The 27357-nt window shown below is 32.9% G+C and overlaps 1 protein-coding gene across 4 annotated transcripts; it reads right to left on the reverse strand.

Moving 5' to 3' along the window:
- Window positions 1-1675: 1675 nt before the first annotated feature.
- Window positions 1676-27223, reverse strand: LOC127733271 (histone H2A deubiquitinase MYSM1-like). Of its 4 annotated transcripts, none has more exons than XM_052242623.1 (16): window positions 27169-27223; window positions 24295-24385; window positions 20624-20797; window positions 19813-19911; window positions 16307-17246; window positions 15869-16052; window positions 15188-15318; window positions 14256-14356; window positions 13574-13651; window positions 13164-13289; window positions 12022-12202; window positions 10373-10500; window positions 9829-9939; window positions 9558-9579; window positions 8742-8905; window positions 1676-1980 (listed from the first exon to the last, which is right to left on the reverse strand). In XM_052242623.1, the coding sequence occupies exons 1-16, from the start codon at window positions 27219-27221 to the stop codon at window positions 1708-1710; spliced, it is 2856 nt and encodes a 951-aa protein (XP_052098583.1). In that variant the 5' UTR covers window positions 27222-27223; the 3' UTR covers window positions 1676-1707. The 4 variants fall into 4 exon arrangements, with proteins under 4 accessions (XP_052098583.1, XP_052098590.1, XP_052098582.1 ...); XM_052242630.1 differs by lacking the exon at window positions 9558-9579 and adding an exon at window positions 9614-9635; XM_052242622.1 differs by lacking the exon at window positions 9558-9579 and adding an exon at window positions 9764-9785.
- Window positions 27224-27357: the final 134 nt, after the last annotated feature.

The raw sequence follows: 27357 nt of genomic DNA on the forward strand, positions 1-27357 counted from the left end.
CAAAGTTAGATGAACCATGCCAGGCAGACATGTACAACTTACAATCATTCCTCACACCAAATATAGTTTACCCAGTGCTTATATTTTCTGAGAAAGTGACCAAGCCACAAAAACTAAATATTGACCAATGAACCTTGAAAATTAGATCAATACCTTACCATCATTCCATACACCAAATAAAGTTGCCTAATTGCTCATGGAAATATAATTGACCTATTGCTTCAAGTATCTTGGACTTGACCATGAAAGCTTGATCACTGATTCATGAAATGAGGTTAAGGTCAGGTGAACCCTGTCTGACTGCAAGGACCCCATATACCAAATATTATAGTATTCTAATACTTATAATAAATGAGAAATTCATGTTACAAAAAATTGTTTTTTTCAGCAGTGGCTGAACCATGAAAATAAAGTCAAAGACAATGGACATATGACAGATGAAAGCATTTTAACTTCTTGACTAAGAAAATATATATGTATATAAGGTATAAAGCAAACATGTCTTTGACCTTCTGAAATATGAAGCTGTATTCAGTTTGTGTTGCTGCCACTGCAGGATTGTATCCCTTTGTCTTGCATTCTGCAACTTTTGTTGCAGGTGAAACAGAAATATACAGGAGTTCTCCTTAATCAACCTAACATGTAATTAGGTCAGAAGGAAATAACTGAAACCACTTCAGATTGTTTAATTTTGAAGGCTGAAAATAAAGTAGACAACAGTCACTTTCTTGAAATTGAAAGTCTAAGGGTTGTAACTAAATCATAAGTAGGTCAACTGGAATACAAGAGTGGATTTGCAGAAAAGTCTTACCTTCATGGTTGACTTTTAGAAACTGACCTAAATAATTTGTTGTAAATATGTGATAACAAAGTGCTATTGAAATTATATGACAGATTATAGATATAAGATCAAACAAAAATATGAATTAGATCTGTCCAAATAGCTAAAGATGTGAATCAATGAATCATGATAGTCAGATCATACTGTCAGACAGATAGGTACACCTTAGAATATTGAATTAGATATGTCCAAATAGCTAAAGAAAATTTGAATCAATGAACCATGATAGTCAGATCATACTGTCTTACAGACATGTACACCTTAGAATATTGACCAAATATAGATGACCTATAACTAGTGTTCATACAACATAATTACTGTCAGACAGACATGTACACCTTAGAATATTGACTAAATACTATTGACCTATTACCAGTGTTCATACAACATAATTACTGTCAGACAGACATGTACACCTTAGAATATTGACTAAATACTATTGACCTATTACCAGTGTTCATACAACATAATTACTGTCAGACAGACATGAACACCTTAGAATATTGACTAAATACTGTTGACCTTTTACCAATGTTCATACAACATAATTACTGTCAGACAGACATGTACACCTTAGAATATTTACCAAATACTGTTGACCTATTACCAGTGTTCATACAACATAATTCAAATGACAAGATAATAATGTTGAAATATTTTTAACCAATCAAATCGTTTTGCACACTTCAAAATATCACCCAGAAATAAATGATGTTTTGAAATGGCTTGCTTAGTGATGGCAATAGCTGTCACTGGTCCATTGAAGTGTGGGTATTAAAAACAAATGGACTAGGAATACATTACAGAACATTTTCTGAATAAAGAGATTCAAGGAACAATAGGAAAATTTTAATTAAAATGACTCTTTAGTCCTGTGACAAACTATTGTCTGTTGGTCTTTGTTCCTCTGTAGAATGAACACTTTCCAGTAATATTGCGGGATTTTCACCAATCTTGGCTTTGTCAATATTTGTTGAACTTTCATCAGAACTCTTATTCAAATCATGGTCACTGTATTCAATTGCAGCATCAGTGTTTCCTTTCTGTGAGAATATCTCTGTAAAGATATTCTCTATTGCTTTCAGAAATTCTGATGACAACCATTGATTGCTGGAATGTTCACTGATGGACACCAACAACTAAACATAAAATTATAAGAAAAATAGTAAATTATCAAATTTTAAAAATATCTTTTTATCTAATTATACTTACATTAAATGTTTTAAATATTTGTGTCCACAAAGCAACTACTCAACATCCTTTCATACTTTAAAAACCCACACAAAAAGTTATAAAAAGTTTATGGTTAAAGAATTTACTAGTATTTTTAGTCCGATGTTAGTAATTTATGTCCCCAGACAAATTTTCCTAGGAATTCAAGTCCATGTCATTAATATTCCTAGGTAAAAACGTCCATGTCCTTTTTTTATAGGAAAAATATTAATGAATCAAATCATTTACATTTAAACAATGGAAATTTAAATGTTATGTTTTAATTGTTTCAGATTTGTGTATTTATATTTTTAATAAAATGTATGTCCCCAGACTAATTTTCCTAGGAAATCATGTCCATGTCATTAATATTCCTAGGTAAAAACGTCCATTTCCTTTATTTTAAAAGGAAAATTCTAAGGAAACAAATTATTTACATGTAAACAATGGAAATTCAATTTTTATGTTTCAATATTGTTAAAGAGTTGTGCATTAATATTTTAATAAAATTCATGTCCCCAGACTAATTTTCCTAGGAAAATAAGTGCCCAACATATTTTACTAGCTATGGACTTATTTTCCTAGAAAAATTTGTCTTGGGACTTACATTAATAGTAAAATAATGGTCATGGACTTGATGAACTAGGAAAAAAAGTCTGGTGGACAAATTTTACTACCGGACCAAATTTACTGTTACAATTACATCAAAATTATAAAAAAAAAAATAAAGAAGAATTATTCAGAGGTAAATCCTTTAATTCCATAATATTTTGGAAACTTTACAGTTAAGATAGGTATTTAAGTGGAAATAAAAAAACAATTAAATATCATTTTAAGCACAAGTTCAAACAATCAGATTGGGGCTAGATTTCTTTTTCCAAATATTTTTCCATATGAATAAATCCAGACTGATTTCTTATCAGCAGGTAAGTACTTTGAGCTTGCTTTCAGTAACTTAAAGCAGTCAGAATAGTTTTTTTATTGTTTTTAACCTATTATACCTTTATTACAGAGTTGAGTGTTGTTGCTGCACAGATTTTAATGTATATAAAATGCTTCGCTGGGCGCAGCTTGATACGACTGCAGAGGTCGAACCCTGAACAGTTGGGGCAAGTATGGACACAACATTCAAGCTTGATACAGCTCTGAATTTGGATTGTGATTAAATATTTGACACAGCATAGGTTTCTGACACAGAAAGAATGTGGTCTAAGAACTTCAATTTTTTTAATTTACCTATTATGGTCCAATGTCCAAAATCAAAATACATGGTTAGATTCAGCATATCAAAGAACCCCATATATTCAATTTTTTGTTGAAATCAAACAAAGTTTAATTTTGGACCCCAACTTGGACAAACTTGAAAACTGGTCCCATAATCAAAAATCAAAACACATGGTTAGATTCAGCATATCAAATAACTCCATATATTCAATTTTTGTTGAAATCAAACAAAGTTTAATTTTGGACCCCAACTTGGACAAACTTGAAAACTGGGCCCATAATCAAAAATCTAAACACATGTTTAGATTCAGCATATCAAAGAACCCCAAGAATTCAATTTGTGTTAAAATCAAACTAAGTTTAATTTTGGACCCTTTGTACCTTAATGTACACCAATTAAAAAAAAACGGGACCCAAAATTAAAAATCTAAAAACACGGTTAGATTTGGCATATCAAAGAACCCCAATAATTCAATTTTTGATGAAATCAAACAAAGTTTAATTTTGGACCCTTTTGACCTCAATATGAACCAATTTGATAGCGGGCCCACAAATAAAAAATCTAAATACATGGTAAGATTCAGCATATCAAAGAACCCCATATATTCAATTTTTGTTGAAATCAAACAAAGTTTAATTTTGTACCCCAATTTGGACCAACTTGAAAACTGGGCCAAAAATCTAAAATCTAAATACATGTTTAGATTCAGCATATCAAAGAACCCCATATATTCAATTTTTGTTGAAATCAAACAAAGTTTAATTTTGGACCCCAACTTGGACAAACTTGAAAACTGGTCCCATAATCAAAAATCTAAACACATGTTTAGATTCAGCATATCAAAGAACCCCAAAAATTCAATTTTTGTTAAAATCAAACTAAGTTTAATTTTGGACCCTTTGGACCTTAATGTAGACCAATTTAAAAAACGGGACCCAAAATTAAAAATCTAAATACACGGTTAGATTTGGCATATCAAAGAACCCCAATAATTCAATTTTTGATGAAATCAAACAAAGTTTAATTTTGGACCCTTTTGACCTCAATATGAACCAATTTGATAGCGGGGTCCACAAATAAAAAATCTAAATACATGGTTAGATGCAGCATATCAAAGAACCCCATATATTCAATTTTTGTTGAAATCAAACAAAGTTTAATTTTGGACCCCAATTTGGACCAATTTGAAAACTGGGCCAAAAATCAAAAATCTAAATACATGTTTAGATTCAGCATATCAAAGAACCCCATATATTCAATTTTTGTTAAAATCAAACAAAGTTTAATTTTGGACCCTTTGGACCTTAATGTAGACCAATTTGAAAACTGGACCCAAAATTAAAAATCTAAATACACGGTTAGATTTGGCATAACAAATAAATAAATTTCTTCCTTTATAAATATGCATTTCTTTAAACATAATTTAAAAGAAGTGTAAGGGAAGTAACCAAAACGTTGTATTTGGATTACCTCCCTTACACTGTTTTAAATTATCTTAATTGTTCATTAACCATTACTTCATACATAATTTAAAAGCAGTGTAAGGGAGATAATTTCAATGATGTATTTGATTTATCTCCCTTACACTGCTTTAAATTATGTTTTGTACTAAAGTATTTGTCCATTAATGAGGACAACCTTGTTTTTCCCCCTTTTTCGCCCCTAATTCTTAAACGGTTTGAGCAATAACCCCCCAAAGCAAATCCTAACCATCCCTTTGTGGTATGGAAACTTGTAGTATAATTTCAGAGAGATCCATACACCGTTCCACAGTTATTGTCTGGAATCTAGAAAATGCTTATTTTTGGCCCCTAATTCCTTACCTGTTGGTACCATAACCCCCAAAATCAATCCCCACCTTCCTTTTGTGGTATTGAACCTTATGGTAAAATTTCATAGAGATCCATTCACTTAAACTAAAGTTAGAGTGCGAAAACTAATGCGTCTTCGGACGACGACGACGACGACGACGACGCCGACGACGACGACGCCAACGTCATACCAATATACGACCACAAAATTTTTTTTGCGGTCGTATAATAAAAATAAGAAGATACGGTTTACTTTTATAAATTTTGATTTAATGGATGGAGAGTTGTCTCATTGGCACTCATACCACATCTTCTTATATCTATGGTATGATTGCCAATGAAACAACTATCCATAACAGATTTAATGATGTAGACCTAAGCAACTGTAAGTCACTGTAAGGCCTTCAACAGTGAGCAAAACTTGAATATGATACAGAGTTCTTGTTTAAATTGTTTTACATGTGTTATTTCAGCCTCGTAGCTTGCTATGTGGAAAGGTGTTGCTTATTGTTGAAGGCCATACGATGACCTATAGTTGCTAACCTACTACATCATTTTGTCTCTGTTTTACATGTGTCATTTCGAGGCCTTTCACAGCTTGCTATGCGGAAGGGTGTTGCTCATTGTTTAAGGCCGTATAATGACCTATAGTTGCTAACATACTACATCATTTGGTCTCTGTTTTACATGTGTCATTTCGAGGCCTTTCACAGCTTGCTATGCGGAAGGGTGTTGCTCATTGTTTAAGGCCGTATAATGACCTATAGTTGCTAACCTTCTACATCATTTGGTCTCTGTTTTACATGTGTCATTTCGAGGCCTTTCACAGCTTGCTATGCGGAAGGGTGTTGCTCATTGTTTAAGGCCGTATAATGACCTATAGTTGCTAACCTTCTACATCATTTGGTCTCTGTTTTACATGTGTCATTTCGAGGCCTTTCACAGCTTGCTATGCGGAAGGGTGTTGCTCATTGTTTAAGGCCGTATAATGACCTATAGTTGCTAACCTTCTACATCATTTGGTCTCTGTTTTACATGTGTCATTTCGAGGCCTTTCACAGCTTGCTATGCGGAAGGGTGTTGCTCATTGTTTAAGGCCGTATAATGACCTATAGTTGCTAACCTACTACATCATTTGGTCTCTGTTTTACATGTGTCATTTCGAGGCCTTTCACAGCTTGCTATGCGGAAGGGTGTTGCTCATTGTTTAAGGCCGTATAATGACCTATAGTTGCTAACCTTCTACATCATTTGGTCTCTGTTTTACATGTGTCATTTCGAGGCCTTTCACAGCTTGCTATGCGGAAGGGTGTTGCTCATTGTTTAAGGCCGTATAATGACCTATAGTTGCTAACCTTCTACATCATTTGGTCTCTGTTTTACATGTGTCATTTCGAGGCCTTTCACAGCTTGCTATGCGGAAGGGTGTTGCTCATTGTTTAAGGCCGTATAATGACCTATAGTTGCTAACCTTCTACATCATTTGGTCTCTGTTTTACATGTGTCATTTCGAGGCCTTTCACAGCTTGCTATGCGGAAGGGTGTTGCTCATTGTTTAAGGCCGTATAATGACCTATAGTTGCTAACCTTCTACATCATTTGGTTTCTGTTTTACATGTGTCATTTCGAGGCCTTTCACAGCTTGCTATGCGGAAGGGTGTTGCTCATTGTTTAAGGCCGTATAATGACCTATAGTTGCTAACCTTCTACATCATTTGGTCTCTGTTTTACATGTGTCATTTCGAGGCCTTTCACAGCTTGCTATGCGGAAGGGTGTTGCTCATTGTTTAAGGCCGTATAATGACCTATAGTTGCTAACCTTCTACATCATTTGGTCTCTGTTTTACATGTGTCATTTCGAGGCCTTTCACAGCTTGCTATGCGGAAGGGTGTTGCTCATTGTTTAAGGCCGTATAATGACCTATAGTTGCTAACCTTCTACATCATTTGGTCTCTGTTTTACATGTGTCATTTCGAGGCCTTTCACAGCTTGCTATGCGGAAGGGTGTTGCTCATTGTTTAAGGCCGTATAATGACCTATAGTTGCTAACCTTCTACATCATTTGGTCTCTGTTTTACATGTGTCATTTCGAGGCCTTTCACAGCTTGCTATGCGGAAGGGTGTTGCTCATTGTTTAAGGCCGTATAATGACCTATAGTTGCTAACCTTCTACATCATCTGGTCGCTGTTTTACATGTGTCATTTCGAGGCCTTTCACAGCTTGCTATGCGGAAGGGTGTTGCTCATTGTTTAAGGCCGTATAATGACCTATAGTTGCTAACCTTCTACATCATTTGGTCTCTGTTTTACATGTGTCATTTCGAGGCCTTTCACATCTTGCTATGCGGAAAGGTGTTGCTCATTGTTTAAGGCCGTATAATGACCTATAGTTGCTAACCTTCTACATCATTTGGTTTCTGTTTTACATGTGTCATTTCGAGGCCTTTCACAGCTTGCTATGCGGAAGGGTGTTGCTCATTGTTTAAGGCCGTATAATGACCTATAGTTGCTAACCTTCTACATCATTTGGTCTCTGTTTTACATGTGTCATTTCGAGGCCTTTCACAGCTTGCTATGCGGAAGGGTGTTGCTCATTGTTTAAGGCCGTATAATGACCTATAGTTGCTAACCTTCTACATCATTTGGTCGCTGTTTTACATGTGTCATTTCGAGGCCTTTCACAGCTTGCTATGCGGAAGGGTGTTGCTCATTGTTTAAGGCCGTATAATGACCTATAGTTGCTAACCTTCTACATCATTTGGTCTCTGTTTTACATGTGTCATTTCGAGGCCTTTCACATCTTGCTATGCGGAAGGGTGTTGCTCATTGTTTAAGGCCGTATAATGACCTATAGTTGCTAACCTTCTACATCATTTGGTTTCTGTTTTACATGTGTCATTTCGAGGCCTTTCACAGCTTGCTATGCGGAAGGGTGTTGCTCATTGTTTAAGGCCGTATAATGACCTATAGTTGCTAACCTTCTACATCATTTGGTCTCTGTTTTACATGTGTCATTTCGAGGCCTTTCACAGCTTGCTATGCGGAAGGGTGTTGCTCATTGTTTAAGGCCGTATAATGACCTATAGTTGCTAACCTTCTACATCATTTGGTCTCTGTTTTACATGTGTCATTTCGAGGCCTTTCATAGCTTGCTATGCCGAAGGGTATTGCTCATTGTTGAAGGCTGTACGATGACCTAAAGTTGCTAAGCTTCTACATCATTTGGTCTCTAGTGGAGAGTTGTCTCATTGGCAATCATACCACATCTTTTTATTTTTATATACAACCCTATTTGATGAACAATTATTTGAGGTTATTTAAATCATTTCATTGAATCTAGTATAGAGTTTTGTAAGATTTATTTAAGCACCTAAACAACCCCAAGAAAGAGGCAAATATGTGTAGTTAAGGACCTATTCTTCAACTAACCAAACCTAGAAGACTAGTATGATCCCAGTATTCACTTGCTTAGTCATACATAACATGTCTGTTTGGTGATTCTGAATTATTAAGTTGCTGGCTCGTTGACATCTACCCCATATCACCATTTGTTCGTATTTAAAAGGAAAAGTGCTTGCAATAAAGGATATGTATGAACACAAGTTTTCTAGTCCTAATCATAATATGAATTATTTCTATACTTAACCATACCTTAGAAAGGCAAGTGTGTCCAGTAAATGACCTGTATGGCCCGAGTATTTCCACTCTATTTTGATAGCCGCTGTATTTCTCTGCTAACTGTCGTATTACAGATAGCAATGCTTCTTGATCCATATTGTCCTGGACTATCTCATAGTCAAACTTGTAAGGCTTGTCTAAAATAAATAATAATCTGTGGAGTATATGCTTACTGTTACAGCAGTATTTAGTCAAATTTCATAACCAGGCAAAAACCTAAAACTATATAAAGTCTAAGTTTTCATCTGACACTTAATTATAATCTGACCGATGAGATTATTGTTAAACATGACCGAGGCATTTCACATTTTTCATTTCTCTATGCAATGGAACTATATTGCATTTGAGTTCTGGTTTTAAATTGTTCTAATACAGGTATTACACCTATTTCAACTGATTTCCATTAAATTCTTGAAAATAAAGAAATTATATAATAATTACCATTATACAAAAAAGTAGGCTTGTGAATATAATAATGACTTGCAGGCATTGAACTGAATCAATGTGAGTTAACATCTTTGATTGAGAAAGATGTTAATGCATTAGTCAAATGGAAGACAGCAATAAACTTACCTCACCTTTTTCAACTTAATACTGATCATATTTTACCTTCCTAATAAAGATACTTACCGCACATTTGAATGAGATTGACCTCCTCACTACATAAAGATACTTGCTGCACATTTGAATCAGATTGACCTCCTCACTAAACCTTCCTAATAAAGATACTTTCTGCACATTTGAATGAGATTGACCTCCTCACTAAACCTTCCTAATAAAGATACTTACTGCACATTTGAATCAGATTGACCTCCTCACTAAACCTTCCTAATAAAGATACTTACTGCACATTTGAATCAGATTGACCTCCTCACCATATAAAGATACTTACTGCACATTTGAATGAGATTGACCTCCTCACTAAACCTTCCTAATAAAGATACTTACTGCACATTTGAATGAGATTAACCTCCTCACTATATAAAGATACTTACTGCACATTTGAATCAGATTGACCTCTTTAATAAAGATACTTACTGCACATTTGAATGAGATTGACCTCTTCACTAACTGTTAAACACTGTACATCTGATGACAAGCTTGGATTTAATCTGTTGTATGGACTTACAATTATACCAATATATCTACTGCCACCCTTGGAAAACCATTCCTATTGTATAACACAAACAAAATAAATGTCATTCATTTTGTTTATTTTGTTGAATATAATATTTTGTGTTGATGGCAAATCACTGGCCATCTTTGCTTAATTTATTAACAACTTCTGTTGCAGTTATACTGGAAAACATACATATAAATATTGTTCTATGATGTATCATGCATAGTTGAGGTACAATAAAACGTCAACAGGAAAAATATGTCAAACCTTAATTGAAGATTATTAATTGTAGTAATATCTATGCATTTTTAACACAATTCAAAGGTCAAATCTCTTATAACGTGAGTTTTCTCTGGTCCCAAAGATGACCTTTATAAACTGGTTTGACTGTACTTGTAAATATTTAATTTCTATCATTCTTTAATAGTTTGATACTATATTAACCATATAACCAGATAAAATTTAACTCCAAACAAGTAAATACCTGAAATTTAAGCTGTGTTTCCATATCTCTGACAGAAGGATCAGGATTAAAGGTTGGATGTGAGTGATACCATCCAACAACAGACATACCATACTTGTGTATCTCTTCACTGGCCTGAGTCTGGGAAACTAAAATAAACATAACAATCAGTTGTCATTACTTAACTTAATCCAATATTGAATGATCGTTCTTTTTTAACATTTGGCAGCGAAATTTTGACCCGCTTCACAAAAACTAAAACCGGAAATAATTTATCAATTATATGAGATCTACAGCACAATTGCTAAAAATACAATAATTAATAAAGTTTAATAATTAAACCTGACTACTTTGGAGTTATATAGTTTTTCAAATAACAAAATTCTTACAGAGAACCATCAACTTTTCTTTTTATAACAACTTTTTAAAAAGCTTCACTCAAAGTGTTTTGACAGACTCTTATAAAATCTCCTTATTTCTAAACACATATTCAAGTTAAATCTAGTATGCAGTTATTGTGCTTATCAGGTTACATCTGCAGTTCACAAAAAGTTATCACATTTGTAAGTTCAAAGGCAAATAACAAGGGATTATTAATTATAAACAATAACTCAGTGTACCTGGATCCATTTCACACTGCATGTCTATACTAATACTGTTACATGGTATAGCCATTGTCACACTGAGTCATCACAACTTACCTGGATCCATTTCACACTGCATGCCTGTACTAATACTGTTACATGGTATAGCCATTGTCACACTGAGTCATCACAACTTACCTGGATCCATTTCACACTACATGCCTGTACTAATACTGTTACATGGTATAGCCATTGTCACACTGAGTCATCACAACTTACCTGGATCATTTCACACTGCATGCCTGTACTAATACTGTTACATGGTATAGCCATTGTCACACTGAGTCATCACAACTTACCTGGATCATTTCACACTGCATGCCTGTACTAATACTGTTACATGGTATAGCCATTGTCACACTGAGTCATCACAACTTACCTGGAATCATTTCACACTGCATGCCTGTACTAATACTGTTACATGGTATAGCCATTGTCACACTGAGTCATCACAACTTACCTGGATCATTTCACACTGCATGCCTGTACTAATACTGTTACATGGTAAAGCCATTGTCACACTGAGTCATCACAACTTACCTGGAACCATTTCACACTGCATGCCTGTACTAATACTGTTACATGGTATAGCCATTGTCACACTGAGTCATCACAACTTACCTGGAACCATTTCACACTGCATGCCTGTACTAATACTGTTAAATGGTATAGCCGTTGTCACACTGAGTCATCACAACTTACCTGGAACCATTTCACACTGCATGCCTGTACTAATACTGTTACATGGTATAGCCATTGTCGCACTGAGTCATCACAACTTACCTGGAATCATTTCACACTGCATGCCTGTACTAATACTGTTACATGGTATAGCCATTGTGGCACTGAGTCATCACAACTTACCCGGAATCATTTCACACTGCATGCCTGTACTAATACTGTTACATGGTATAGCCATTGTGGCACTGAGTCATCACAACTTACCTGGAATCATTTCACACTGCATGCCTGTACTAATACTGTTACATGGTAAAGCCATTGTCACACTGAGTCATCACAACTTACCTGGATCCATTTCACACTGCATGCCTGTACTAATACTGTTACATGGTATAGCCATTGTCACACTGAGTGTACCATCACAGCATTGTCCTCCCAGCATACCTATGACCTCTGTTTTAGATACATGTGCATGTACATCCATAATGACTAGACAGGAATTGTAGATTTCAACACCTATTGGTGCCTTAAAAATAAATTGAAAGATGAAAATACAGTTATGCTATTATTCATCACTACTCTTTAGTTCTAAATTATTCAAATTCAATTATGTAATATGTGATGACCGTAAGAAAAATGTTTCACTTACTCACTTATAATCAATTCATAAGGGTATGGTTGTAAAAATACACAAGAATCAATTTTACACCTGGTCTAATAGGTACACAACAACAACAACAACAACAACAACAACAACAACAACAACAACAACAACAACAACAACAACAACAACAACAACAACAACAACAACAACAACAACAACAACAACAACAACAACAACAACAACAACAACAACAACAACAACAACAACAACAACAACAACAACAACAACAACAACAACAACAACAACAACAACAACAACAACAACAACAACAACAACAACAACAACAACAACAACAACAACAACAACAACAACAACAACAACAACAACAACAACAACAACAACAACAACAACAACAACAACAACAACAACAACAACAACAACAACAACAACAACAACAACAACAACAACAACAACAACAACAACAACAACAACAACAACAACAACAACAACAACAACAACAACAACAACAACAACAACAACAACAACAACAACAACAACAACAACACTTTATTAAATCAGTGTTTATATTGAACAGATTGAAAATATATTATTGATATTGAATATACAACATCAAATGCAGTTTTGTGAGTTGAAACATTTATTTTCTTCTATCAAGAAGATAATTTTTTTACTCAGGTAAATTAATCAATGAGTGATGGATATCTTTTAGAAGAAATTTAAAGTTCTCATTGAATAAACACCACAGAGAACAGTAGCTATTGTATTTATTAGATGGGACAAAACAACTTAAGTTTAAATCGACAGGTAACCTTCAAGTGAATCTGTGGAAAAGTATCATTTCTTTCGCAATATATATACTTACTGGATTCTCCTGAGTAAAGGATTCACATGGTATAAGTTTAAATGGATCATAAAATGTCTTCACTTCTTTTGAGGATCTAATCTTCTCCTTGTCATTATAACTTGTATCATCTAATTGTTCCTGATGCTGAAAGGAAAGTAAACAAATCTTAACCTAAAAAGAAAGTACGACTGAGTTCATAGTCATAATTATAGTTATTCTATTATTTTAAATGTAGATCTAGGCAAATCAATCATACTGTTTGTCCTCAATCCACAAAATTGGTACCAAAGCAAAATAAATGAATCCACACGACCACAGTATATTCAATTTTTTTTAATAGATAACTGAACTCTGTGGTATCAATTATCAAAGTTTTTTTGTGAACAAATAAAAGTTTATTTTATAAGTTATTGGCAAATAATACACACCTCAATAGTTTTACCCTGTAATTCATCCTCATTAATCCAATTACCATAGCCATCTTTGATCTTTCTTTTTCTTGGTCTCTGTGATATAAAAAAAATGTTTTAATGTTTTTGACGAAATGCAAGATTATGCAAATGTCCTCGCTACAAGTTAATAACAGATTTCATAATTTGAGATTATGTTTGAAATGTTTATATTTCTTCTCTATCTATAACATATCTCAAAATCACAAAATTTTACAATACATATTAGTTGTATAGACTTAATTCAAGTCATCTTTTAATCATAATTTTCAGTTGTAAATTATCTGATTAAATGTTTGCTTAAAGTATAGTGGCAAATATTTCATGCATGTTCAGGAAGATTCAGCTTTAAAGGCACATTATTCATTCATTTGTTTGTATAGATTAGTTTCCTAAATTTGTGAGTATAAATTGATTCTACCAATATCAACTCAAAAGGTACAGAATTAATATGATAAATGAGGAAATATATCTATCAACAAAACAATATATTCATTATATTGTGTGAACCAACTTTAAACATGAGTACATATTAATTCTTACTATAAATCTTTGTGAAAATTACTGCATTTAAAAAGACATGTTGTAGTCATATAAAATATAATCAATTAATGCCACAAAACTCAGTTGTCACAAAACAAGTTGGTAAACAGTACTTTACCATTGAATTTAATTTAAATCCTTTTGCAAGAACATCTCTAGAGCCCTTTTGTTTCGCTCCAATGGATGTCATTTTTACATGATGATTATAACAACTCTGCTCTGTAAAAAATGTTCAAATACAATTTATTAACATATTAGATTTAAACAATCACAAACTTTCTTTAAATATCAACCAAAATTCACCCCTCAAAAACAATAAAGATTTATCACAAAGACAGCTCTTTTCCGTCAAACTGAAGTCATAATCATTTATGGGAATTTTAAACTTGATATTATTCCAAATTATAAGGATAAATGTATAGAACTATAGTTTCAACCTACTGTAAATTCAGAAATTATTGCGTGCATTTATTATTGCGATTTTTTAAGAATGAACAAAAATGCGAGATTAATTATTGCGATTTCAGGAAAAGCTTCATGCATATATATGTGTCCGATATCAGAATGCGAGTTCTAATTATTGCGATATTCAACCAGTCGCATTATTCGCATTAATAAAAGCCTCGCAATAATTATGAATTGACAGTAACTTCTTTGTCTATTTATGTGTCCAAATCAAATGAGTTGTTTGCCATTTCAATACATTCATAACACGATTGATTGATTGATTTTTGGGGTTTGACACTTCTTTCAGCACTATAGGCTATTATGTGGCGGCCAATTTTTATTGTTGGAGGAAGCCTGCAGGTCTGAGAGAACCACTTAACTTTAGCAGGAAAACTGACAATCCTAGTCAATAAAGATTGGAGTCAAATGCACATGCCAAGTGTGGGGTTAAAACTCACAACATCAGTGTTGACAGACTCATGATACAGTAGATGAACTACTAAGAACACTTCTCCACCAAGGCCCCCATTCATAAATGCATAATACAAGGGTTGTTTTTACACCACATATGTATAATAAGTGGTTTGTAATAAAAATAATTACCACAACCAAAGTTAATAGCACCAGTACATTCCAAATACATATGGATTCTTCCAATACAATTCACATCACCACAATTCTTTAATCCAGGTCTTACTGATGTTTTGTTGAGGTAGTTTGGTTTTGACTTATTCCTGCAAAAATTACAAATATTCTTTGTTTACAATTATTGTATTAAATTGTACCTAAACTGTCCATAACAAAATTGTGTATTCAGTTCAACAGTTTTCAAATATCAAGAAAAGGACAATGTTTAAGTTTTGTTTGTATTAGTAGATCTTCGTTGAGATCAGTTCAATATTTAAATGTAAATACTGCAAATGCATACATATCAAAGTAAGAATATGTGGTATGATTGCCAATGAGACAACTATCCACCAAAGTATAAATGAAGTGAATGTAAGCAATTATAGGCAACCATACAGCCTTCAACCATGAGAAAAACCCATACCGTATAGTTGGCTATAAAATGCCATGAAGTGAAAAATATGGAACAATTCAATTGTGAAAAATAACGGCCTAATTTATAACAAAACAATTTACGAAAAACAAATATGACAGCAATATGATTATCTTGCTCATTATTTTTCATACTGATCAGTGACTAACTAAAAATGTTATACAGCATATATGTAAAACTAAATCTGACTCTGCCATTACAACATTTAAATGTAAACAACCTACCAAGAGTCCAGTATATAATTTCTGATTTTGACATAACGGTCAGGAGTTTTTGATAGCCGTCCATCAAAGAATTCCAAATGAACTTTTCTTTCTTCCAGTGATATAAGATCTGGTTCAACTAATTTTTCCTCTGTTGGTACTGGAAATTCCATAACTTCACCATTAGACAACACAACCATATTGGCTGAAAAAGGGACAAATAATAAGACATAATCATTTACATATAAATTCTTCCTCCTAATTTGTTTTTTTTTTTGTGGTCAAAACCCAGGCTTATATATAATGTTACTTTATCAAACCCAATTAACCAAACCATTCTTACAAAATAGTGATCCTATTAAACAGGAAGCATTACCCAAAAGTCATAATTTCACTTAAGTACATGAATCCCAGGCAATGGGAGTTATACCAAAAACCCTACCTTTATATCTGACATACCTATTCTTTTTTCTACATGCTGATTAGAATCTGACTGGTTTCCTCCCTCAGATAATCCATCTGATGATGATTCAGAAACCAGGATATTCTCCATTCTCTCCGTGTCACATGACGATTCTTCCAAGTCCTTTATTTCTTCTGGCATTTCATCTTCTGTTTTTTGTATCACTGTATCTGTCTTGTTACACTTTGTTCTTACTTTAGCTGATTTGAGTAAACTTTCATAAACAGAATTAGGTGATGTTGACCTATTTTTAAGAATGACATTGTCGTCCATTTCATCATCATCGTTTTCTATGTCAATGTCTATATCCTCTTCATCTTCCTGTCCATCACCAGATCCACTAACAATGTCAGCTACGGCACAGAAACCATCGAGATTTTCAATGAGCCCTGTTGATTTCTCCAGCTTATGCTCTAATGTTGGACTTAACTGAACACTTGGTATCGTCACAACTTCTAAAACATCATTCAAACCAATGCTTTCATTGCAAGTGGATGTTATGTCACTAGAGGAAATAACTTTCACATTTTTAATTTTGACAAGAGGTGCTGGTTTGGAAACTTTTGGTAGCTTTGAGTTAGTAACTTGAGATTGGTGTTTTGTAACTGTAGCATTATGACATGAACTTTTCTTGTTTTTATGTACCTCAATCCTGTGTTTTTTACTCATATTTTCATTTTTCTTTTCTTCCTTGTATTTACTTGTACTTGGGACTGTTTCTGAAGTTAATATTTTTTCAAGTTCTGTAAATTTTGTTTCTGTCGTATTATTTTCTGCTTTCCCAAGTAAGGAATAATTTTTGGAATTAATGTGATTTTCAGCTTTAGTAAATGCTGGAGCAGATACTGTAGGCTGTGCAGTAGTTACAGCTTTTAACATCTGTTCTAATGTAGAAGGATATGGCTTCTCATTCCCAGACTTCTCATCACTTTTAGTCTGAAATATTATATCATATATGTACAATTTTAAACATCATTTAAACTAATTCAGCCCTTACAATCCAAGCAAATTGCAATCATAACCGGAATATGATTATAACAGATTATCTTCTTTTCAATCATATATTAAATGCTAGACCCCATATGCTTACACTCTTGGAATTTGTAGCTTAGATTCAATTCGAAATTTTATACTACAAATTTGTTTAAAATTTGGTTGCACTAACACTACACAATCTTTTTTTAGAGTTCAACTTTGATTATTTGATAATATGAAATAAAAATCACTGTCACTAAAATGTTTAAGAGTCTGATGCAAAGGATTGTACTGTTGAAATTGATATGCTGTGGATTTATTTAATTTCATGGGTACCAATTTTTCGTGGATTGAAGAAAACTTGTATTTATCATGGATATTTGAATTGTAGATTTTGTCCTAGTCTGCATACAAGCATATAGAAAATTTGTACTTTGTTGGACATTTAAATTCGTGGTTCAACTATATCCAAACAAGAGTGCACACGGTGAAATGTCTCGCCTTCTTTACTAACCAGTGATATTATGTTGATAGTCCTAAGCATAAAACTTTTCAACAACTATCACATCAATTTAACATGATCCAAAAAAATGAGGTAAAGGTCAGATAAACCAACTGGAAATACATGTACAGCTTACAATCATTCAATACACCAAATATGCTTTAAATAAGTTGACCTATTGCACATCAGAAACAAACTTAACCAGGAAAACTTAACATTGATCAATGAACCATGAAAATGAGGTCAATGTCAGATGATACCTGCCAGACAGACATATACAGCTTACAATCCTGCCATACAACAAATATAGTTGACCTATTGCTTATAGTTTAAGAAAAACAGATCAAAACACAAAAACTTAACACTGAGCAATGAACCGTAAAAATGAGGTCAAGGGTCAATTAAACCTGCGAGACTGACATGTACATCATAAAATATTTCCATACACCAAATATAGTTGCCCTATTGCATATAGTATTAGAAAAATAGATCAAAACTCAAAAACTTAACTTTGACCACTGAACCATGAAAATGAGGTCAAGGTCAGATGACACCTGCAGTTGGACATGTACACCTTACAATCATTCCATACATCAAATATAGTAGACCTATTGCATACAGTATAAGAAAAACATACCTAAACACAAAAACTTAACTATAACCACTGAAGCATGAAAATGAGGTCAAGGTCAGATGACACCTGCCAGTTGGACATGTACACCTTACAATCCTTCCATACACCAAATATACTAGACCTATTGCTTATAGTATCTCAGATATGGACTTGACCACCAAAACATAACCTTGTTCACTTATCCATGAAATGAGGTCGAGGTCAAGTGAAAACTGTCTGACAGACATGAGGACCTTGCAAGGTACGCACATACCAAATATAGTTATCCTATTACTCATAATAAGAGAGAAATTAACATTACAAAAAAATCGCAATTTTTTTCAAGTAGTCACTGAACCATGAAAATGAGATCAAGGACAATGGACATGTGACAGACAGAAACTTCATAACATAAGGCATCTATATATAAAGTATGAAGCATCCAGGTCTTCCACCTTCTAAAATATAAAGCTTTTAAGAAGTTAGTTAACGCCGCCGCCGGATCACTATCCCTATGTCGAGCTTTCTGGGACAAAAGTCGCAGGCTCAACAAAAATCAGTATCCCACAAATAATAATATAATAATGAATCCACAGTAACATAAAGGGTAAAGTTACTCCAGCATGATAAATAGATCATAGTAACCTAAATTTAATTGCACTTATCAAGGGTTATACTATAAAATATGAAGTGAAATATCAATATGTTTAAAAGCTTAGTCTCTGAGAAATCAACCTGAATGCAAAACTTGACACAAATCAATACAACATACTAAGTCTTAACGACTCAAATTACACTTGTGTCAAAAGGTATAAAATGAATGAATTGTGACCAAATTTTGTGCAAACAAAGCATCAATTTCCTTGGTTTAAAAACAATGCTCCTTAAAAATTATGTTACTAGATGACCCAAACTTCTAGAAGAATGCAATGAATGCTCTCTTCAAAGATATAAATCTATGCTTATAGATGATACCACGACAGAAAAAAAATCTAAAATAACTTTTTGTACGGAATCATGAACTTTTTTTACTATCTATCTGTATAACCCTATTCTGACCAATATGTAGCTAGACAACAGTTGTGTATTTGTGAACCACTGAAACTTTTTGATTTTGTCATTGTTTGTATCTATTTTAATATGAAATTGGTAAAGTAAGCACTATTATGAAATTTCATCTGATGCCCTATAAAAATAAAATCACAAATACATAATATGACATTTTAAAACAGAGAAGTTTGTCTGCAACCATCATGGACTTGATGAACAAAATTTTAAATTGTTGCAACCGAAATACTGATGATCAGTAGCCTAATAAAACATCCAACATGTCTGACATTGGAAGTATGACAAGATTAAAAGTCTGACAAAAGAGAGACTGAACGCTCTGTTTTGAGAAACTATAAACAAACCTGTTGTTTGAAATACTGTTGTGCAAAATTCTTCACTTGTAGATTTGTCCTAGTTTGAATCAACTCAGCAATTTTTGACCAGCTTCTACCATATACCTCCTACAAGAAAATATTACTAACTAAGATAATCATGTTAATTATGACTTAAAAATAAGGGACACAGATATATTTATATATCATGCTGATCAAGTAACAAGTTATTTGGAAAGTCTTTTACCTGTCCTGCTTGTGTAACCTCACTTTAACAATTTCGATCTCACTGACAATGGGAACATTAAGCCTTGTTTTTCTTTAATTGTTTTGTTATAAATTAGGCCGTTAGTTTTCTCAATTGAATTGTTTCATATTTTTCATGTCAGGGTCTTTTATAGCCGACTATACGGTATTGGTTTTACTCATTGTTGAAGGACGTACGGTTGCCTATAATTGCTTACATCCACTTCATTTTAACTTTGGTGGATAGTTGTCTCATTGGCAATCATACCACATCTCCTTATTTTTATATTAGTCTCATTTACACAACTTTCATTGCAAAAAAGACAAAAAAAAAAACAATGTATGACAATATCTGACACAAAAAATAGATAGTGGATAAGCAATCTAGCAAAACTAAAAAAGTGTGTGTACTAAAGATGGAAAATTTAAGTCTCAATAATTGTCAGATTTTTCTACGTATCAGTTATAAAGCTAATACAAAATGGTAAAGTATAGTCTGTGTCACCTATTTTTCTAATTTCATTGAAAGGAAAAAGTAACCCCCTTAATATGTTAATACTATGATAAAATTGTATTGCAGAAATCTATATCCTACCAATCCTTTATAGAACATGTTCTTTTCTTCTTCACTCCAGGGTTGCTTGTGAGTTGTCAAGTTTCGCATGTTACGTCGTCGATTCTGACCATTCATATAATATTGTTCTTCCTGTAACATTTTCTCTATAGTTGCCTTAGACTTCTCATCAATGTAACTATCCATACTCCATCCCTACAATAATGTGTGTCTTCATTTACAATTTTATTATAGTTTTCATGCAGTATATTTACTCAGTAATTAATTGTATGTCCTAATTTAAGAATTTAGTTTTAATAGATACGTTTAACTTTTTTTTCTAAGTTTCAACAAATAACATGAATAAGATGGACAGTGTTTGTTAAAAGTGGCCATTACATTTGAAACTGTTAATGATATGTGTAATTACATTTACCTTTCGCTCTTGTATCTTATTTCAATTTAAATCATTTATCAGAATATGTACAAATCCTGACTAAGCCATTGTGCAGTCAGATCATACTGTAATATTTGTGTGAAGAAATATGACTGAGAACTCTACAAACTCTATGTATGATGTCTAAAAAAGTACCATTGTCAATGAAACACCATTTTCTTTTTTAAATTGTACTTACCATACCATGAAATGTTAATACAGCTGATGTTTTATATGTTTTAGACTAAAAGGTCCATCTCAATTTATATATCTTGTTTTAATAAATATATTTTCTTCAGAAATTCCCAGAACTGCTGAGCTATATTTTAAGACAATACATATTTACCATGGTGTGTATTCCCATTCATATGAATTAATAAGCTGTATCCAACTCATAAGGGAGTTCAACAAAGTAATTCTTAAATTATAGCACAAGTCTACACATGTATTTTACTTTCATTTTTGGTTTATCTGAGTGAGTTAAATAAAAATAAATTGCTTCGAAGAGCGCAGCTGGATACAACCGCAGAGGTCCAACCCTGAACAGTTGGGGCAAAAATGGACACAATATTTGCGCTTGATACAGGTCTGAATTTGGGTTGTAATTAAATATTTGACACATAATAGGTTTCTGACACAGAATAACTGTAGTCAAAGAACTTAGAATTGGTTATATGATTTGAATTTATATTCAATTTTTTGCTTTTGGGCAATACACTATGCTGTTGCGAATTGACCCCCCCCCCCCCCACCCCCCAAAAAAAAATGTATCCTCCTTTTTTTTTGCTTTTGTGCAATACACTATGCTGTTGCGAATTGACCCCCCCCCCCCCCAAAAAAAAAGAAATTTGATTTTTGATTTTTGAAATCTGAAATGAAAAAAAATTGTGCTCCCCCCCCCAATTTCTTTTTACCCCCCCTCAGTGTTCTCCCCAGGCCGATATGACGCTGCGGTGCCGCAGCGCTTTCATAATATTTTTGTAGATCCCGCAGCGTCTTAATTGGCCGCTGTCCCTTAATACTTGATCCCGCAGCGTGTTAATTTTCACATTTTCATTATAAATGTTGGTTCAAATTGTCAAGTTACTGATCACTGCTGATGGGTCGATCAATGTTACGCAATAACTGATAATTAGTTTTACCTGAGCCACACTTATCTCAGCCTTATCGGACTATGTTATCAGGTAATAGCATAAATAATGATCATCAAGAAGATTGATATTTTTTGAAGAAAATTAAAAATTTTAAAAACTTCAGTGCAGAAATTGAAGAAATAGGTCGCAAATACATTGTATTTACGCATCTTGTGTGTGATCACTTGACCATTTATATAACGAATTTTTTCATTGGTCGAGAAGAAGAATCTATTTTAACACGACCAATGAACGTGTTGAATACACATGATAAATTTGAATACACATTGCTAAAGATATTTACGATGAAAACTATGAATGAAAGTATTAGTAGTTGAAAAAATTAAAATAAAGTTTGATTAAAGATAACGAGGAGTGATTTACTTTAATAGAAAGTGAAAAAATGTTGCTTTCAAGGTAAATTCGTCTAAAACTGTCATATTTTTAGAAATAAAATGATCCGTGCGTCGGGAAATATGTGACCATCAACACGGGTACAGAATCGCCGCAGCTTCTGTATAATGTCACTGGTAAATAATTTCAATGGTTTTAACTTTAACGAATTTGTAAAGTTTCGTATATATCTATCTGCCAAAGATAGGATTAAACAATAATACGCACGGAAGCGTAATGTGAAACTACGGAAACTGGTCAGCTGTTCATTTATAAAAAAAAATTGTTTTAAAAAGTTGTATACCAAATATCTTAACCATATTCGATTTTATTAATTCTGAATAAACATGTTCTCTGCATATAAAAAAGGGGTGAATTATAAGCAAAAGGTAGATTATGGAAGTAGAAGTTTTTTTTCAGACCAATGACTTCTAATGAAAAGGGGAATACACCTCCGTCTACACTGTCAGTATAAGCAGATTTCATTGCTTCTCCTAATCCCAACCAAGCTAAAATTTTAGCAATTGATAAAAGCAAGCACCATGTTTCTGGTTTCAATGACAAGTGGCTGACTGAGTTTTCATGGCTTAGAAATGTTAAAGGGGGTATAAGCAAAAGTTATTGTGAGTAGGGGTTTAATTTTTAACCCTGAAGAGGATAAAGACAAAGTTGAGGAACAGACTGTCCAACAAAATAACACTATCTTGAAACAATATCCCTAGAAGGAGCAGAGAGTTGAGATGAATATTTATATTTTGACTTCTTTAATTGACTGAATATAAATAACGTTTGTGTTTAAAATCAATTTATTTCATATATATATTCTTGTAATTCATTAATACTCTGCATTATTAAACACATAACACAAGGCATTATAATTCATATTGCATGTCATTTTTTATGACTTATTGCTTCAGATCACAAACGTTCACTCTAAAAAAAGAGTTACGCGTCCTTGAATTTTGCGCCTTAAAAAAATCCTGGGGAGAACACTGCCCCCCCCTACTATTTTTTTTCACCTCCCCCCTCCCCTTTTTCAAAAAAAAAAAATCTTTCCCTAAGATATGGTCATAATCTCAATTCAAATTTCCAATGGAGTTTGCAACCATAATTACCCATTTAAATACATCATAAAAGTCTTAAAATGGAAAATGACATACATAATCATGGCTAAAATTAATATTCCTTAATCAGCATTTTTAATAGTAACTTCTAAAAATAAATTGACAGCTAATCACCTCAAGACAATACAACATTTCTTTATACATAATTTAAAAGCAGTGTAAGGGAAGTAATCCAAACATAATATTGTACTTTTAAGTAACTTTCCTTTAACCAGGAAACCCTTGTTTTTCCCCCTTTTTTGCCCCTTATTCCTAAACGGTTTGAGCCATAACCTCCCAAAGCCAATCCTAACCATCCCTTTGTGGTATGGAAACTTGCGGTATAATTTCAGAGAGATCCATACACCTTTCCACAAGTTATTGTCTGGAAACTAGAAAAATGCTTATTTGTGCCCCTTTTTGGCCCCTAATTACTAAACTGTTAGGACCATAACCCCCAAAATCAATCCCAACCTTCCTTTTGTGGTTATAAACCTTGTGTTTAAATTTCATAGATTTCTATTTACATATACTAAAGTAATTGTCTGGAAACCAAATGTCTGTGGATGACGCAGACGTGATACCAATATACGACAGCAAAATTTTTTGCGGTCATATAAAAACCTTATTCAATCATCTACTCTTTACCTGGTCAAGCATCCATGCTGGATTAGTGTACTCAGGTAGCAGATTAGCACTTTTGGATGGAAGTTCATTTGTATCATAAACATCATTTGCCCTGAAAATATACACCAAAGATTTAAGCAGATATTCAACTATTTCATTGGAAATATATACATTGTAATACACACATAAATGTGTAATGTTATTTTGATCATTAAATGGTATGATGGATGTATTTTAAGAAATGTATAAAAATCAATTTTTAACCTTCAATATATTATTTGAGATATGCACTAAAATCTACAATTATGATAGGTCATTGCATTTAATTTTGTGTGTTCATTGATATTTTTATCAATAGAAGCCAAAATCAAAAGGAAAAAGGGTGGGGATTGTGCCTTGTGAGAATGGTCTAGCTACAAATGTAGAACACTTGGGTTTTTTTTATATTGATTTGATATCTTGTTGAAACCTGGATTACTCATGGACAAGTATGGTCTATTTTCTTAGTTGTTTTTTATATAATTAGACCTAGAAAATTCATAACCATGGAAAAGCAGCCGTAGAAAAGGGGTCATAATCCTTAATCATCTGTTATTGCCATTTCCTACAGTGTTTTCCATAAGAACTAACCGGCCAAATTGACCGTTTCAAACAGTTTTTTGGCCGGTTTAATCGTCATCTGCAAAAAAAAATATGGGTGCATATTTTACTTATTGGATTATTTTGAGCGTCGCAATTATTATTATTATTGTTCTTGGTTTATATTTACATTTGAGAGTTCCGGTTAGTATTTCTATCGGAACACTTGGCAGTTATCCATCGAACGAGATTTCTTAGGAAAATCCTGAGAGATATCGAGTATATATACAAAGTGTGCCATGTGATGAATGATGAAACGTTCAATTACAGATTTTTTCCCCGCTAAGCGACATAAAATATTTATTTGCTTTTCTATTACAATTGCAATATAATATTACAAAATTATTACAAAACAAAAGCTTGAAAGACATGATAGAATATGGTGTGCATCTTATTCATGTTATTTATAATAAAATAATGATAAATAAAATTGCTGTATCCGATATCTATAGTATTCAAACTCTAAAATTGATTTTTGAGTGCAGACATAATTTTTAGAAAAAAGTTATGCTAATAATATGTCCATTTGACAAGCATGAAATCTTGTCTTAGAATTCACTAGATGCCACGATTTTGAGTCTAGATTTCAAAGAATTTTCTGTGACCATGGTGACCGCCTACTTAATCATTTTGGCCGGTTAGGCAAAATTGAATGGAAAACCCTGTCCTAAATGTGGCATTACTCAGATTGGGAATTATTTCCCAAATGGCTTATAATATCCTGTTTGACATGTTTGAGATATGGGAGATAATTAATTTTACTGTGTATTTTTTTTTTATTTAATGGAAAATATTGCCAAGTGCAAATGATTCCATAAAAGGCAACAACTGTTGGTTAGCAACTTTTCTAAATACTGGATAGTTTATGAGTCTACCCCTTGGAGATGCTGATTTTCAGAGGAATCAATCTACATGCATGACATGGTTGATGTAGCAACTCATCCATTTTCTGGAAAAGTTACTAGCTAAAAGTTGGGTATCAGGTCCGTTCGCACCCAATACACGTTCGCACCCTACACGTAAGCCCCCTACACGTTCACACCCAATTTTTATTCAAATTCAAGTTGAATTATTAGATATTTTTTTATATGTATATACCAAAAAAAATACATTTTCTTGAATAAAAATTAAGGAATTATAATATGAATGTTTTTTTTTTTTTTTTTATCAATTTGATGAATCTTAATTATGTACAAATGTATGATTACTGCTAATTGGTATTTATACACAGGTAAATTTGGTATTATTGTTGTGTGTTTGAACATCATGATTGTTGTTTTAACTTGCTTTAATGTAAATACTGCACGTACTTTAGCTTGGTATGAGTAAAACATTGATGATTTTAAAAGAAAAACACGAAAGATAATTGATTTTAACAGCTTGGCCCCTTTGTTCTCACTTTATTTTGAAACAATGAAAAAAAAAATTTATATCACAACACTAACCAAAACATAATTTAAGATTTATTCAGCACAAAAAAAAACGTGAGAATCTCACTTTATTTTGAAACAATGAAAACATAAATTTATAGCAATACACTAACCAAAAGATGATTTTTTTTAAAGATTCAATCAACACAAAAGACAAACGTTGTCAGAATCTCACTTTATTTAGAAACAATGAAATTATTTTTTTATAGCAATACACTAACCAAAACATGATTAAGATTCAGTATTCAACACAAAAAAATGTTGTCAGAATCTCACTTTATTTTGAAACAATGAAAAAAAAATATTTACAGCAATCATGGCAATATACATGTACTTACCAAACCTTGATTACAAAATTATTAAACACAAAACCAATAAAAAGGGTGCGAACTTGTAGGGTGCGAACGGACTTTGGGTGCGAATGTGTAGGGTGCGAAAGTGAAAGGGGGCGAGCGTGAATGGGCACGAACGTGTTTTTGGGCGAACGGACCCGGATTCTTGAAGTTGCTACTATTGACCTGAACAAATGCAATTTTCAATATTTTTGCTAAATTCCGAGAAAAAAAAGTATTTCACTTGAAATTTATAGGTTAAAATATATAGCTTGTATCTTTTTATTTGAATTTGTACAGGTCATGTTAGACTCTAAAAAGTACAGACTATGTACAGTGTGTTTTTTCCCCTCTAAAGATGATGTCAGTTATCAAAATGTTATGTAAATAAAAATTTCATGGGGTTTGAGCAATTATTAAAGAAGTCTATATGACAATTTTTTTTATGTGTCTGCATTCCATTTATAAATTTGCTTGAGAAAAACGATGCTAACTCTAGTTTAAATTCAAAATCTCCTTCGATGTCGATTTCTCCGTCTTCTGCCATTATTATTTTGATGTTTTGTTTCGAATAACGGTATTTAATATAAATTAAACTTTAGCTAAAAATAATTGTATATTTTATTTTGATTATGGAATACACATTAATATAGCCATTATAGAAACTAACCAACAATTAAATG

This window comes from Mytilus californianus, unplaced genomic scaffold, assembly GCF_021869535.1.
Source record: "Mytilus californianus isolate M0D057914Y unplaced genomic scaffold, xbMytCali1.0.p SCAF_1, whole genome shotgun sequence".
Lineage (NCBI taxonomy): Eukaryota > Metazoa > Mollusca > Bivalvia > Mytilida > Mytilidae > Mytilus > Mytilus californianus.